Raw genomic sequence first — 17,115 nt, forward strand, 5'->3', positions numbered from 1 at the left:
GCTCTATCTACTACGCCACCTAGCTGCCCTCAAGTAATAGATTTTTAAGGATAGGAGAAACATGGGCGTATTTATGGGTAGCAGAGAAGCAGCCAGTAGATAGGAAGAGATTGAAGAATAGGAAGAAAGTGGGGGTGATAGAAAGGGCAATCTGCTGGAGAAGATGAGACAGGATAGGCTCACTAGTGCATGTAGAGGGACTTGCTTTAGCATAGAAAACACCACCTTTTCATATAAAATAGGAGTGAGGGAAGAGATTGTAAGAGATGCCTGAGTGGCATGAAATAAATTAGGAGAGAAGAGGGAAGTCTCAGAAAATGGTCTGAGGCAGGGTTTTTAGCTGAGAAAGTGAATAGAGGGGTTTCAGTGAGAGGCCTGAAGAGGGAGGGATAAAAAGGTTTGGGAAGTCAGTGTGGTAAATGGGATTGTGAATCAGTTAGGGAGGGGGAGGGTCCAGGAAATCTTACATAAGAAGGAAGGATTTATTAAAGCATCTACCATAGGCCACTTTACAAATATTATCACAACCACTACCCTGGAAGTTATTTTACCATTGAGGAAACACGAGGCACATAGAGGTTAAGTGACTTGCCCAGGGTCACACAGCTAGTAAGTAGCTAAGGCTGAGTTTGAACTCCAGTCTTCCTGTCTCCAAGGCCCAGTGCTCTATCTACTGTGCCACCTCAATGCCTATAAAAAGGAGAGGTAGTGAAAAGGGAAGAGTGTCTTAGGAGTAAGTAGATAATAACCCTCAGACAGAATCTTGAAGTGATAAATATGGATTGAATTAATCTCATAAGAGATGTTGCTGAGTGCCGGTAGTAGGGTCTGCAAATGGCACTGGGGAGCAAGGAGTGTTCTGACTTCCTTGCCACAAGCAGCAAGCGGTATGGAAGGGGGGAAATGTACGACCGGTAGTGCAAGGTGGCCAGGGATGCCGTGTCCCCAGGAGGGAGTCGGAGTTCAGAAGTGTGAGCCAGGAGATGGAGAGAGTCTTAAAAGGAAGAGGTGTAAGGTGAAAGCAGGTGTGTTACCTTTGGAGCAGGCTCTCCGGTGAACACAGTGACAGAGATGGGTAGAGGCAGGGTAGAGAGAGTGAGGGGAGCAAGGTAGGGTTCAGTTGGGGTTAGGGAATGGAGTTTGTACAGAATCACGGGGATGTAGCGGGTATGCTGAGCTGGGAGTGCGCTAGCCATCCAGGAGTGAGTCCAGGCAGAGTACCTGAGCCTGGAGAAAGATCCATTGAGGAAGTCAGGTGATTAGCTCCTTCCAGGACCTCCTTTGAGGTCTCACTTTATGGCAGTTGATGATGTGTCCTTCAAAGACAAATTCAAAGCAGGAAAGGAGTGGGCAAAGGTATGGCCTGAAGGAGTTTAGATAAGAGGCTGGTGCAGGCCAGAAACAACTAGGAGGGCTATGGAATGCAGGAAGGAGAGTTGTGTATCATGAGGTTGGAAGGGTGAATTGGAGCTAGGCTGTGAGTTCTTAGAAAGTTAAGCAGAGAAAAACCTATATTGATCCTAGAAGTGATAGGGAACCATTAGTGTTTCTTAAATTTAAATAAGTAAGATGCATGGTCATATGTGAACCTTAGGAAAACCACTTTGGCAGCTGTGCTGTGGATGGATCGGAACAGGGATACCATTTAGAAGGTTGTTCCAGATGACAAGTCTAATTTGAAGAAATATTCTCCCTTCATCTTCCTTTTTCCTTCCTTTAAGAGTGAGTACTGTTTGCCCTTCTCTATATCTCTACTGGTTAGCACAGTGCCCTGGCAAATATTAAGTGTTTAATAAATGCTTGTAGATTAATATATTCCTTTTCCTTGTCTCTTTTAAAAACAGAAACAAAAAATACCCAGGCCTTGAGTTTACCTTTCTTTGTTCCCTCTTTAACCCTTAAAGGTAGAATTCTAAAGGGACCTCTTCTCTTTGGGGAACACAAACACTTGATCATCATTTAGCCCTTTCAAGTTGTCCATATTTATTTTTCGTTCTAGATTCTACCCAGCTCAATTTTGTTTTAAAAAACAAAACAAAACAGAAATGCTTAAAAGTCATCAATTCTACAAAGTTCTCTCTTTTTTTTCTCCTTTGTAGGATTATGCTTAACTTTGTAGGATAATTTATTCTTGGTTGTAGGTCTTTTTCTTTAACCTTTTGGTATATCATATTCCAGTTTTTCTTTCCCTTCTCATATTGGCTGCATAATTTTGCATGATCCTGGATATGGGTCTTTGTTAAGTGATTTCTCTCTTCCTGCTTGAAGTAATGTTTATTTGACCTGGAACCTCTGAAATTTAATGACTACATTTCCAACAATCTTAAGTTCTCTTTTTTAAGGGGACCCGTGGACTTATTTTCATATTGCTCTCTTGTTCTAATGGTGCTGGGCAGTTTTCTTTTTATAATTTCTTGAAATATGATATCCAGATTGTTGGTTTTATCCTGGTTTTCACATAGATCCCAGTGATTCTTTTTTTTTTTTTTTTTTTGGTAAGGCAATTGGGGTTAAGTGACTTGCCCAGGGTCACACAGCTAGTAAGCATTAAGTGTCCGAGGTCAGATTTGAACTCAGGTTCTCCTGACTCCAGGGCCAGTGCTCTATCCACTGCACCACTTAGCTGCCCCAATCCCAGTGATTCTTAAATTCTTTCCCCTTATCCTGTTTTCCACTTTAGTTACTTTTTGGAAGGAGATACTTTACATGTTCCAATTTTTGATCTTTTGACTTTGTTCTAATATTGCTTGTTGTGTCATTAAGCTTTTGAGTTCTTTGTGCTCCATCTTACTTTTCAGTGTCCCTTGCTTCAGTAAAGGTTTTCCCCCAGGTTTTGTTTTTTTTCCAGGTTTTTATCCTTCTTCCAAATTCTTCCTTGAATTCTAATTTCATTCTTTTTTTCTTCAATTATTACTTCATTTTTTAGTGGCCCTTTCAAGCATTCTTGGAGTGTTTATGCCTAGTTCATTTTACCCCCTATGATTCTACTTATAATTATTGCAGAATTATTTTAATGTCATGGGGGTTTATCTTGGGGTTCTCTTAACTCATAATATTTCTTCTTTTTATTAGAAGTTTTTCCTATTTGTTCTTTAAGCTAGTGATAGATGGTTACCTTGGATGGATGGTACCTTTCCCCTTGCTATATCTTCACTGTGTCTCTTGGCTTTGCAGTTATTATAGCTACTATCTCTCAGGTCCCTCAGTACTGGACCCAAGGTGGGATAAGTGTACTACCACATGAAGCTCTTATTCCTCAGCCTGAATTAGGGCACCCAGGAAACCTGATAGACAAAAAAAGCCCTGTTCCCCTCGCCTTCTCTAGTTTTGGTATAGGATACAAAGGAAGAGATTGTAGTCCTTGATGGACCAGCTGAGCCTGGGATCAGAGCCTTACCTGTTCTCAGCGCTTTTGTTGAGGTGTCAGAGCTGAGATCCTGGTGGTCTCTGGCTTCTGCCTCCTGCCTTAGTCCTGGACCAGGACACTGAGCCAAGCCCAGGCCTTGCTATCTCCCAAAACCTTAGAGTGGGGTTCCAACGGGGGAATCAGTCTCCTGTATCCCTGCCTCCTCTTACAGTCTTCAATATGTTGGAGGAGCCAGAGATCTCCTGGACACTGTATGGGAATTCTGGTCTCTGAACCCAGCCTCCTCCTGCTATTTTGGATGGGACTTTGTACTCTTTGTTGCTGGTTCAGATTAAGAGTGTATAGTGTGGTCTTTTATAGTTGAATCTTAGAGAATTTTGGTTTTTTGGGTTTGGGGGCCAGCTGTTTCTTTGCTCTTATTATCTTTTTTTTAATTCTCTGCTTCATTTGTTCCTATGTTCTAGTGTTCTATAGGTGGGTCAAGAGCAAGAGTTCTTACCGTGGGATACATAAACTTGTTTGTTAATTGATAACTTTATTTCAGCATAATCGGTGTCCCTTGTAATCCTATAAGTTCTAATTTTGTGTGTTTAAAAACATTATTCTGAAAACCTATCCATATCCTTCACCAGACATCCAAAAACAGTGAAGAAACCCAGGTCTACAGGAAGCCTTTCCCATTGTTGTCTTTGCCGGAAGTCCCCATCTCTCTTATTAAGACTTCTCTTTTATTATAGCATTTTAAGATTTGCAAAGTACTGTCTCCACAGTATGCATGTAAGATAGATAGAGAAAAATATCTTCCCTCTCCCACATGGTAATCCTTGACACATTTAAGGACATTTATCATAACAGTGACATATTTGTATAAGCCTTTCCTCATAGAGCCTCTGAGGGAGGCAAGACAAGTATAGTCATTCCCATTTTGCAGATGAGAAAACTGAGGCTCACCTAGGTTAAGTGACTTGCCCAAGATCATACAACCTATAAATGTCAAAGACAGGAGTTGAGCTCCCATCATCTAACTCCACACCACTGCTATTTCTGTTAACACTTCTTAACATGCCTTTTCTTGTATCCTTTCCATAGTACTTAGCTTTGTACAGGCCCTGTGAGTAACTGTTGGATAAATGAATTTAATATCCATTCATTCATTAAACCTTTATTAAGAACCATGTTTGAGGAGACAGCTAGGTAGCTCAGTGAATTAGAGCAAATGGGCCTGGAGTCAGGAAGACCTGAGTTCAAATCTGGCCTTAGACACTTACTAGCTATGTAACCCTGGGCAAGTCACTTACCCTCTGTTTGCCTTAATCTTTGTCAAGAAAACCTACGGGCAGTCTGGTCTACAGGGTCATGGTGGGACTAGAAAGAGAGTTACTGATCACAGATGGAGCATATGGGAGGCAGCAGGAGGCAAAGGAGACAGTGAAGGGAGCAGAAGAGGCACAGTCAAAGGTAAAGGAACCAGGAGTATACAGAAGAGAAACTTGAGGGGCAGGGACTGGTTCATGTTGTCTTTGTATTCTCACTGCCTACCATAGTACCTTGCTTCTAGTAGGAAGTTAATAAATGTTTGTTGAATTGTGGGTTGAATTGAAAGTGAATTGTCATCAAAGTCAAGAGAGTCTTTTTTTTTTTTTTTTGCTGGGCAATGAGGGTTAAGTGACTTGCCCAGGGTCACACAGCTAGTAATTGTCAAGTGTCTGAGGCTGGCTTTGAACTCAGGTCCTCCTGAATCCAGGGCCGGTGCTTTATCCACTGCGCCACCTAGCTACCCCCAAGAGAGTTTTAAGGACTGAATGGCAAACAGTATCTAGTACCGCATTGGACTGGATGACCGAAAGGTCCTTGGTTGTCTCTGATGGAATACCTTCAGTAGGATCATGAAGACCTAGTGGAGGGATAGCTTCCTTTGGGTATCCCACTGGCACAGAAAACTCAGCATGTGTAAGATGGACTTACCATCCTCTCCTGAGACCTGCCCTCTTCTCCTGACCGCCTTCTTCCTGTTAAAGACGCCATCATCTCCCCAGCACTCCCGCTTAGGCACCCAAACTCAAAGCCTTGGGAGCGTCTATGACTCCCTTCTTTTCTTTGCCCCATACCATGCATCGCCAGGCCCTGTCATTTCTACCTTTGCTTCCCAGCCACCTCACTCTCCTTGAAGGGAGAGGGTTCAAGCCCTCACCAAGAAGGCAGTGGAGAAGGATGCTGAGTTTAGAGTTAGGGTACCTGCTTTTGAGTCCTGCCTCTTGGGGCAAGTCATGTCATAGCTCTGGGCCTCAGTTTTCCCATCTATGAAAATGAGAAGGTTGGAATAGGTAGTTTCTAAGATCCCTTTCATCTCCTACTCTCTGATCCTCTGATTAACTCTTGCCTGGATTATTACTTAAAACCCTCGTCTCTCCACCTTCTAATCCATCCTTCTTCATGCTACTGGTCATCTCCCTTATTCCTAGCTGCCAGAGGACAGGAGGCACGCCTTTTTTTTTAAACTACCCCCTTCCACCTCCCACCCCCAGATGCTGGCATTACAACTGGGCACATCATAGGTATAGAACAAGCATTTTACAGGTTTCCGGAACTGGAAGGAGCCTTAAAGATCATCAAGTGACTAGATTCCTTTCTAACCCTGGTCATTTTACAGACCAGGAAACTAAGATGCAGAAAAGTGAAACGAATTGCCCCAGGTTCTAGAGTGAGTCATTGAGACCAAGGACTGGATCTCAGGCCTCCTCCATCCAGGTTCAACACGGTTCCCATTACAGCACAGTTCCAGTTGGACAGGGACATATCTCTGCGAGAGAGTAGAGTTGGCAATGTTTGTCATAAGTGCCCCCGGCTCTTCTCTCCCCACAGTCATCATCCTTAAGAAGCAATGGCTTGGGGGCGGCTAGATAGCACAATGGATAAAGCACCAGCCCTGGATTCAGGAGTACCTGAATTCAAATCTGGCCCCGGACACTTGACACTAGCTGTGTGACCCTGGGCAAGTCACTTAACCCCCATTGCCCCACCAAAAAAAAAACAAAAAACCAAAGAAGCAACAGCTTGGGGGCAGCTAGGTGGCACAGTGGATTAAGCATCAGCCTTGGATTCAGGAGTACCCAAATTCAAATCTGGCCTCAGACACTTGACACTAACTAGCTGTGTGACCCTGGGCAAGTCACTTAACCCCCATTGCCCTGCAAAAAAAAGGAAAAGAAAAAAAAAAAAAAAAGAAGCAACGGCTTATAGCAGATAGAATGATGTGGATGCAACCGAATAAAACTGAAAGTGGGACCCCTCCAATGGGGACATTTTATTTTATAAAGGAACAAAGTCTTAAGCAAAAGAAATGAAATTTTATGGTAGAATTTCAGGCATCAGCAAAGCAAGTGAAGGGAGTTATTTGAGGGCAGCTGCCTTCTTCAGCCACATATGAGGCTAGCCCTGTTTGCTGATCATCCAGTTTTGCCTTTGCCTCTATGCTTGAGAGGAAGGATGGCCTAGTGCAGGGCTTCTTAAACTTTGTCTGCTCTCAACCCCTTTTCACCGGAGAAGTTTTTATGTGACCCTGGGTACATAGGTATATAAACTAGGTATACATAACCTTTTACTGTTGCCAGAGTTTTTACAGCCTCCAAATTTAGTTACGTGACCCCACATAGGGTCGAGAACCACAGTTTAAGAAGCTTTGGCCCAGTGGATGGATGGAATGCTAGGCCCATAGAGTCAGAGGAGATCTGGATTCAGGTCCTACATCCACCATCCGCTGTGTCGCCCCCAGCCAGTTAGTTGCTTCTGAGCCTCAGCTACCTCATCGATAAAATGGGGATAGTAATACCTGAAGGGCTTACCCACACAGAGCTGTTGTGGGGCTCACATGAGATAATATGCATAAAGCACTATCTAAGTGTCAGCTTCTTCTTGTGCTAGGAGCCGTCACCCTAGTCCAGTTTATCACATACTCGCTCACTCCGCACCCGCCTCGCCCTAGGTACACCGGCACCATGGCACTAGTATTAATCTTCCCAATTTGTTAGGAAGGGTCTGGCTTAGTGGACTAAACTCTGATTTTCCTCCTGTACATCTTTGGTCACTTTCTGTAGGCTGCTGTTGACAAGAGGCACAAGCCTGAGGCCACTTCAACACGCTGGGCGTGAGATGAAACTCCCACTCAACTCAAAAATGTCTCTGCATGTGCCCTAGTCACTTCTTGTTTGGAAATTGGTAGTAACCAGATGTGTTTGCTGGCAGGGGGTGATACAGTGAATGAATGGGGTTCTGAGTCCTTTTATGTCCCAGCAGAAATGAGATGCTGAGGGATTATCTTTGTGCGCACGCTGGTTTGGATCCAGGTCTGTTGTCCATGTGGGTTCCCAAAGGGTGGCTCCTTTCCATTTAAGAGAGAGCATTGTATACTGGAAAAGGTTTGGACTTGGGGGCTTGGGTGATCTTGGACACATTAGAATAGCCTCCAAATAATTAAGTAAGCTAATATTTTTCCACTGACCTATCCACCCTCCCACTTATTCATTCTCTCTCTCTTTTTTTTTTTTTTTTTGGTAGGGCAATGAGGGTTAAGTAACTTGCCCATGGTCACACAGCTAGTAAGTGTCAAGTATCTGAGGCTGGATTTGAACTCAGGTCCTCCCGAATCCAGGGCTTGTACTTTATCCACTATGCCATCTAGCTGCCCCCCACTTATTCATTCTCTCTCCTTCTCTCCCTCCCTCTCCCTCTCCCCCCTCCCCTCCTCTCTCTCATCCCAAAGCAAGGTAGTGGTCTTTGAAGCTGTCTTTTAACATCTCCTTATGCTGGCTGGCAGGGTCCCTCTTATTAGGGACAGATGATATGTGAGTAACTCATTCATACTAAGATGTTTTGAACATATTTTTTACCTTTGGGGGAAAGGTGTAAGAGTTTTCTCTGAAAGAGTATGGAAAGAAGCAAGCCAAGGAATTATCCCTTAATGGCACACATATATAATCCCTGCTTCTGCGGGAGGCTGAGGCTGGTGGAGCACTTGGGTTCAGACATTCTAAACTGCAGGAGGGCTAAAGCTGATCTGGTGTCCAGACTAAGTCCAATGTGGTGAGCCCCCAAGCTGCCTAAGGAGAAGCAAACTGACACGAGTCAGAAAAAGAGGGTGTTAAAGCTTCCATGCTGGTCGGTACTGGGATTGGGCCATGAGTGGCCACTGCACTTCCAGCCTGGGCCGAGTTAGGGAGACTAGCCCTCCCCCCACCCCTCCCCCAAAGGAATTCTTAATGGCAGAATTCTGGCACTGAGAATGGAAGAGATTCTACTGGGTGAGTATAGAGCTTTCTAATACCTGGCAGCTGTCCAGTCTGCCTACCCTTAAGGGCCAGTCCTTTATACACTTATGTCTAAGTTGTGTGGTTAAGTAATGGCGAATTGGTGTCTTTCTCTCCTGTCAATGAGAGCTCCTTCCAACTGTGCAGCTAGCAGGATTCCAAGCATCATCTTTGCTGACATTTCTGTAACACTTTAAATTTTACACAGTTCTTTCCTCATAACCGCCCTATGAGGTAGGTAGTACCAGGATCATTACCAACATTTCCTAGGTGGGGGCAGGGGTGGGGGTAGACCTGAGGCTTCAAGAGATGAAATGACTTGTTCATGGTCTCCCAGCCACAAGCCCGGATGGCCTTTGGATCAGCCCGGCTGAGTTCATATCTGCCCTCTAACCTTGAAATATCACAAATACCTGGTCAGAGTTCCTGAGATGCCTCGTCTCCTCCAGCCCCGGAGGAGTGTATCCACCTGCATGCCTGTTTTTTGTGTCTCTCCAGAGTTTGCCTTCTGCTTGGTAGACGCCTCAATGGCCTTGGACTTGGCTGTGGCCTTGCTGTGTGAGCTGCTCCAGCAGTGGGACCAGCTGTCTGAGGGACTCCCCACCCTACTGCAATGGCTCCTGGGGGAAGATGATACCACAAACTGTATAGAGGACACATCACAGGTACTATGGGCATCCCAGCAATGTGGGGTGATCTGAAATCCTGGGAGCTTACCCAGTGCCAGCTCACCCACTGAATGTCTCCTTTTTACTGGACAGAGGCACCCAGGGCAGGGTCAGCTGCGGCACTATTAACTGTATTGTTGGGATATGGGGATCAGTTAGGAAACTAGCTTTGTTTTGTTTTGTTTTTTTAGTCTTGTTGGCTGCCTTATACTTGGGACTTCAAGCCCTTACAAAGAAGCCCTCTCAAGTGCTAGCTGAGGTAGAGAGAACTCTTTATTACTGTTGAGTTGGAATGGTTATTCAGTTGTGTCCAACTCTTCATGACCCCATTTGGGGTTTTCTTGGCAAAGATACTGGAGCGATTTGTCATTTCTTTCTCCAACTCATTTTAGAGGTGAGGAAACAGGGTATGGTGACTTGTCCAAGGTCACACAGCTAGTAAGTATGTGGGGCGGGATTTGAACTCAGGTCTTCCTGACTCCAAATCCAGTGCTCTATCCACTGCACCACCTACCTTTTTAATTACTGTAGTCTCCACTTGTTCTGAGATCTCTTCTTCATCTTTTATAATAAGAGAGTTGTACTTGATAGCCACTAAAATCCCTACCAGTTCCCAATAAATGATCCTGTGACATTAGGGACCCCGGCCACCTAATGGTAGCCATCTCTAGGGTTGTGAGGGGGTGGGGGGTAGGGGAGAGAAAAAAGGGGGAAAGACATTTACATGATAACTTTATTACATATTTAAAAGAAATATGGAAGCATTTTAGAAGAATCCGTGTTTGCAAGTTTCTTCCAAACCACCTCAGGTTATAGGTTCATTGATTGAACCTGCCCCCCTTCATTTCACAGCTGAGAAAACCGAGGCTCAAAACAGTTTGGTGACTTGCACAAGGTCACACAGGTGCTAAGGGGCAGAGTTGGGATTCAAACTTTGTTCCCGTAATCCCATGCTCTTCCCCCTGTTTCTGATTTGCTGCATCAGTAACCTGTGCTGGTCCCCACCTGGGATCGATGAATGGCCAATGTGTTCCCTCAATAGGTAGGAAACCTAAGACACAGAGAAGCAAGTCATGACCCACGGTCAGCCAACCAGATAAATGAGAGAGGGGATCAGAATTCACCAGCACAACTGAGCCCCCTTGGCCTCCCAAAAGTGCCTGTGACAAGAATGTCACAACAGCAGCCTGAGCTGTAAGATACCAGGAACAGGGTAGAGTGTGATGAAGAAACTCTACAAGGACACAATGCATTAGTGTCCCAATTTTCCCACACCTCCAACACTTATCATTTTCCTTTTCTTTCATATTAGCCAAGCTGATAGGTGTGGGGGCCATACATCAGGGCTGTTTTGATTGCATTTCTCCAAACAATAGTGATTTAGGGTATTTTTTCCTGTACCTCTGATTTCTTGATCTGAAAACAGCCTTTGTCCATTTATCAGTTGGGGAATGATTTGTATTCTTATACATTTGACTCAGTTTTCCTGAGAAATTTATAAAACTCAGCATTACCTGGATATTTTGTGCTCATCTAGAAAGGGAGCCAGTGACCCTCAAGAGCAGGCACAGCCTCATCCAAAGCAGGTCATGCCAGACTGACAGACTTCCTGGATGGAGGGGGTGGGGGGAGAATGCTGCTTACATAGATTACTGGCAGACACTGGATAAGAGTTTCTCATGCTCTCTTTGTGAATAAGGTGGAGACATGTGGGCCAGGTGACAGTATCTCCAGGTAGATTCAGAACTGGCCCCAAGGGCAGTTAGTCATTAATGGTATCACGTAAGAACCAAAAGGGAAGAGGGTCCCAAAAGGGACCATCTAATCTAACTCCCTTGTTTTACTGACAAGGAAACTGAGGCTCAAATAAGTTAAGTGATTTGCTCAGGATCACAGCTAATAATAAGTATAAAAGGTAGAACTGATGTCAAGTTGGAGGTAGGTCTCTAGCAAAGTCCCCCAGACTTACTTAAATATTCTGTACTGTTTGATATTTATTTTTTTATCTAACCTGTGATTTATTTCGTATGGAAAACATCCGGTGAAGAAATCCCCTCTGCTAACTCAGATGAGCATCTCTCATTGATTGAGGCACTGAGAAGTTAAGTGAGTTACCTAGGATCATACAGCTAGTCTGTGTCCAAGTCAGGACCTGGACCCTGTTCTCCCTGACTCTGAATCCGTTCTCTCTCCACTACTTCCTCTCATGCTCTGAAGCACTCTAGTCAGTGACTTAGATGAAGGCTTTTATGGCATAATCATCAAATTTGCCAGGGACACAAAGCTGGGAGGATTAGCTCACACACTGGGTGACCCAGCCAGGATCTAAAAAGGAGTCGAAAGGTTAGAATGATGAGTCAAATCTAATCAGATGAAATTCACCTCAGTGATCTTTGAACTCGCTGATGTGGCTAATCCTTCCAAACATACAGATCACCCCCTTTTTTGCACTTTCTCATTCTGTGTGACTATTGTCCTTGGGCACCACTGGGGATCCATCCAATCAGTGTGCATTCTTTCTAGGTATCTCAGCATTCCAAGGATACCGTCGCAGTCTGTGGGCTGTCTACTAGGGATCCCTCAAACCTGCTAAACTGTAGCCCCTCTCCTTTTTGAACTCATGCATCTCTGTGCTCTGAGGCTGTCTCTTTCCTGCAAGCCTTGATTTGTTGTATGCCTTTTCACACAGATAGATTGTCAGACAGACAGACAGACCAGACAGACCAGACAGAATGACAAATAGATAAGGTAGACAGGACAGAAAGAGAGAGACAGACCATTTATTGAGCTTACTGTGCATCAGGCAGGCACTTTGCTAAGAGCCAGGGATACTGATATAATCAAGCAATACAGTGCCTAACCTGAAAGGGTTTACATTCTAAGAGAGAAAGACAACAGGAGGGAAGTGTCACGGAGACTTGGGCCCCAGCAAGAGAAGGTGAAAGCTCACCCAACAGAGAAAGATGCACCCAGGCATAAAGTCCAAGTTTCTAGTGGGAAGGAGATAAAGCAGCTGTATGCCATTGTGGATAGAATGTTGATCTAGAAGACCCGAGTTAAAATCCTACCGCAGGCATTTATTGGCTGTGTGACTGTGGGCAAGTTCCTTAACTTCTCAGACTTAGTTTCCTTATCTATAAAATGGGGATAATATTAGCATCTACTTCTCAGAGGTGAGGATCAAATCAATACCATCTGTAAAGTGTTTTGCAAACCTTAAAGTGCTCTATAAATACTAGCTACTGTTGTTGTTGTCGTTGTCATAGCCTGATGAGGATGAAGGGCTGAGAACAAAAGGCGAGGTAAAGGGGCCCTCCACGCAACCTGTCATTGTACTTTGAGTGACCTACAATTTTAATCCTCAAGACTGGTATTCCATGACTCATAGCCTCCCTGGAAGAGTATTGCTTTTAAAATCCTTGGACTTTGTTTCAGGAAGAAGCTTGAGGTCATTAAAAACATTGGGCATTTTCTTTCTTTATTATTATGAATTTAACAAACATGAACATTTCAGTGTGGAAAGAACAAAAAAAGAAAGAGGATTGCATATGAAACTGCAAATAGCTGGTACATTTTTAAACAGTTTATCAAATTTAATGTGATAGCACCAACACTACCCTACTTGTTAGTGTCCCCATCTGAACTTGCTCCTCTTAACTTCCATTTTTTTAAGTGTTTTTTTTATTTAATAGTATTTCATTTTTCCCCAATTACATGTAAAGATAGTTTTCAACATTCATTTTTGTAAGATTTTAAGTTCCAAATTTTTCTCCTTCCCTCCCCTCTCCCCAAGACAGTAAAGCAGTCTGACACAGGTTATACAGTATAATCATGTTAACCATATTTCCACATTAGTCACATTGTGAAAAAAAAATCAGAATAAAAGGGGAAAAAACCATGAGAAAGAAAAAACAAAAGTGAAAATAGTATTTGCTTAATAGTTCATTGACTCTCATTTTCCTTCTACTGCTCCTCCTTCAATTTTCTCCCTCAACCCGCCTCCCCAAATCTCTCCCTTGTAAAAAAAAAAAAAATACATACAATAAAGCATCACATATTCACACACTGGCCTTTTCTGAAAATGTGCGTCTCTTATGACACCTCTAATCTATATCACCTCTGCCAGGAGGTGGGAAGCATGATTCATTATTGTCTTCTGAAGTCATTTTTAAGTTTCCTTAAATCTCTCACAGTTGTTTTCCTTTACATTATTGTCATCATTGTGTTCTCCTGTCCTGTCTGTTCACTTAACTCTGGATCAAATCATAAAAGGTTGACCAGGTTTCTCTGAATTTGACCCTTTCATCATTCCCTACAGGGTAATACTAATATTCCATTACATTCATATACCCTTATGTGTTCAGCCATTCCCTAGTTGTTGAACATCCACTTATTTCTAGTCCTTTGCTACAACAAAAGCCGCTACCCTAAATATTGTTGTGTATATGGGTCCTTTCCCTCTATTTTTGACCTCTTTGGAATATGTGCCTAGTGACTGTATTGCTGGACCAAAGGTATGCATGCTTTACTTTCTCCCCAAAGTAATTCAGCCTCTTCTTTTTCCTCTTCAATTCTGGGCCCAAATCATTGCCTGTCTAAAGAAACTGATGGATCAGGCCATTAAATGGAGGCAAAGAGGGTTAAGTGACTTGCCCAGGGTCACACAGCTAGTGAATGTTTGAGGTTAGATTTGAACTCAGGTCCTTCTGACTCCAAGGCCAGCACTCTCTCCACTGTGTCACCTTGCTGCCCTAATAACCTATTAGACTCAGCTGTTAAAGTGATCTTCCTATAGATCAAGTCTGACTGTAGCCCTTCTTCAGTAAACTCGGGTGACTCCCTATTGTCTCCAGGACCAAATAGAAAATATTGTCTTTAGATCTTATTTGTTTGTTTGTTTGTTTGTTTTGGTGAGGCAATTGGGGTTAAGTGACTTACCCAGGGTCACACAGCTAGTAAGTGTCAAGTGTCTGAGGCCGAATTTGAACTCAGGTCCTGAATCCAGGGCCAGTGCTTTATCCACAGCACCACCTAGCTTCCCCCTGTCTTTAGATTTTAAAATAGTTCACACACTGGCCCCTTCCTCCCCCTCCATTCTTCTTATACTTTACTCCCCTTCCTATACTCTACAATCCAACAACATTGGCCGTCATACTCTTCCTACTGTCTCCCAATTCTCTGCCTTTCCACTGGCTGTCCCCCATGAATGGTATGCTCCCCTTCCTCATCTTCATCCCCTGGCTTCTCTGGCTCCCTTCAAGACTCAATTCAACTCCTACCTTCTCCAAGATGCTTTTCCTGGTCCCCACTGCAACTAAGAGTATGATCCTTCTTTGATGACTTCCCAGTTTCACTTTATATATCTTGCATGTACATAACTATTGTCTCCCTCATTAGAATATTAATAACTTGAGGGCAGAGACCATGTTTTTGCCTTTCTTTGTACTAGCTAGAGATAGAGAGATTGCTCAATGGAACAGACTAGACAAAGGAGATTCAAGAACAATAAAACTCAATAACCCAGTATTGGATAAAGTGGAAAACATACTAGCTAGGGGAAAACTCCCTATATGGGAAAAACTGGAAACTATTCTGGCAGAAATTAGGCTCACACTGACACCTTACACCATACTCCACAATACATTCTAAATGGATACGTTATATTATTTTTTTAAAAAACTTAGAAGAGAAACAGATCCTATAGTTTTCATAGCTAAGGGTAGGAGATGTATTCTTAGCCAAGCAAGAGATAGAGGCAATTGCAAAAAATAAAATAGATAACTTTGATTACTTAAAACTGAAAAGCTTCTGCACAGACAACATTAATGTATCTAGGATAAGAAGTGAAATGATGTGTGTATGTACACACATATATATACATATATATAAATATGTGTGTGTGTATGTATAAAAATAATAGTGATTCCCCAGTAGATAAATGGTCAAAGGATATGAACAAAGTTTGTAGAACTACAAAGAATTCACAACCACACACAAAATGTCCCATCTCACTAATAATAAGAGAGATCACAACAATATTAAGCAAATCAAAACAATTGGAAAGTAATTTGGAATTAAGCAAATAAAGTGACTAAAATGTCCATACCCTTTGAACCAAAGACTTCATTACTGGGCTTATACAAAAAAAAAAAAACAAAAAAAAAAACCCCACCAACCCATACATTAAAAAAAAAAATCCATATATACTCCACATATTTATAGCAGCACTTTTTATGCTAAGAATTAGAAACAAAGTAGATGCTCATTAACTGGGCAATGGCTAAACAAATTGTGCTATATGAATGAAATGGAATATTATTGTACTGCAAGAAATTATGTATGTGATAAATACAGAGAGGCACTGAAGGATCTCTATAAATTGACAAAGACTGAAGTAAGCAGAACCAAGAAAATGATATACATAGTAACTACAACTGTAAATGGAAAGAACATCCCCCTAAAATCAAAAGTAAAGGTAGCAAAATTATAAATATCATATAAGAGATGTGAGAGGACACACTCCCAGCCCACCCCTTTGTGAAGGTGGGAGGTGCACAGGTGTTACAAATTACACATGTTTTTTGTACTTTTTCAGTTTATCTATCAATTTGTGCTGCCTTTTTTTCTCTCCAAAAAAATCCCATTTGTCTTATGACATTGCTCTCTGTGAGGGGGATGAGGAAGGACACATGGGGCATGATGGTAATATAAGAATAAGAAAATATCAATAAAAACTTATTTTAAAAATAAATACTCGGGGGGCGGCTAGGTGGCACAGTGGATAAAGCACTGGCCCTAGATTCAGGAGTTCCTGAGTTCAAATCCGGCCTCAGACACTTGACACTTACTAGCTGTGTGACCTTGGGCAAGTCACTTAACCCCCACTGCCCCGCAAAAACAACAACAACAACAACAAAAATAAAATTAAATAAATAAATAAATACTTGGGGCAGCTAGGTGGCACAGTGGATAGAGCACCGGCCCTGGACTCAGGAGTACCTGAGTTCAAATCCGGCCTCAGACACTTAACACTTACTAGCTGTGTGACCCTGGGCAAGTCACTTAATCACAACTGCCTCACTAAAAAAACAAACAAACAAACAAACAAATAAATAAATAAATGAATACTTGATGATAATGATGGATTGTCAGGTCAGTAATGTTTTTTATCACAATCCTTTGGAATTGTGTTTGTTAATTGAATTGATCAAAGTTCTGATGTCTTTCAAAGTTGTTTTTCTTTACAATGTTGTTGTTATTATATAAATTGTTCCCTGGTTCTACTCACTTCACTCTGCATTAATTCATATGCCTTCCTAGGTTTACCTTTCATTGTTTGTTTATGGTACAATAATATCCCATTACATTCATATACCATAATTTATTCAGTCATTGCTAAACTGATGGGTACTCCCTTATTTCCACTTAGTTGTGATTAGACAGAGCTGCTATAAATATTTTTGGTATATATGGGTCCTTTTCCTCTTTCTTTGATCTTTTTGGGGTGTAAGCCTATTAGAGGTATCACTGGGTCAAGGGACATGTACAGTTTTTTGGGTATAGTTCCTAATGACTCCATAATGGCTGGACTAGTTCACATCTCTACCATCAGTGTATCAATGTAGCTATTTTCCCACAGCCCTGCCAACAGTTGTCATTTCCCACACACTTCCCTTTTTTGGGGAAGGGTCATTTTTGCCAATCTGATAGGTATGAGTTCAAAACGAGGAGTTTTAATATCCTGGGAAGATGAAATTTGATAAAGTCCTGTGTTTAT

General features: G+C 42.5%; 1 protein-coding gene across 2 annotated transcripts in view; it reads left to right on the forward strand.

Annotated features, from left to right (window-relative positions):
• Positions 1–17,115, forward strand: part of THADA (THADA armadillo repeat containing) — a 458,536-nt gene that overhangs the window by 437,337 nt on the left and 4,084 nt on the right. For both annotated transcript variants that reach the window (XM_043990158.1, XM_043990159.1), the window contains exon 37: positions 9,169–9,335. In XM_043990158.1, the coding sequence (XP_043846093.1) occupies positions 9,169–9,335 (167 nt within the window). The remainder of the gene's footprint in view (positions 1–9,168; positions 9,336–17,115) is intronic.

The sequence above is a fragment of the Dromiciops gliroides genome, chromosome 2, assembly GCF_019393635.1.
Source record: "Dromiciops gliroides isolate mDroGli1 chromosome 2, mDroGli1.pri, whole genome shotgun sequence".
NCBI classification, from domain to species: Eukaryota; Metazoa; Chordata; class Mammalia; order Microbiotheria; family Microbiotheriidae; genus Dromiciops; species Dromiciops gliroides.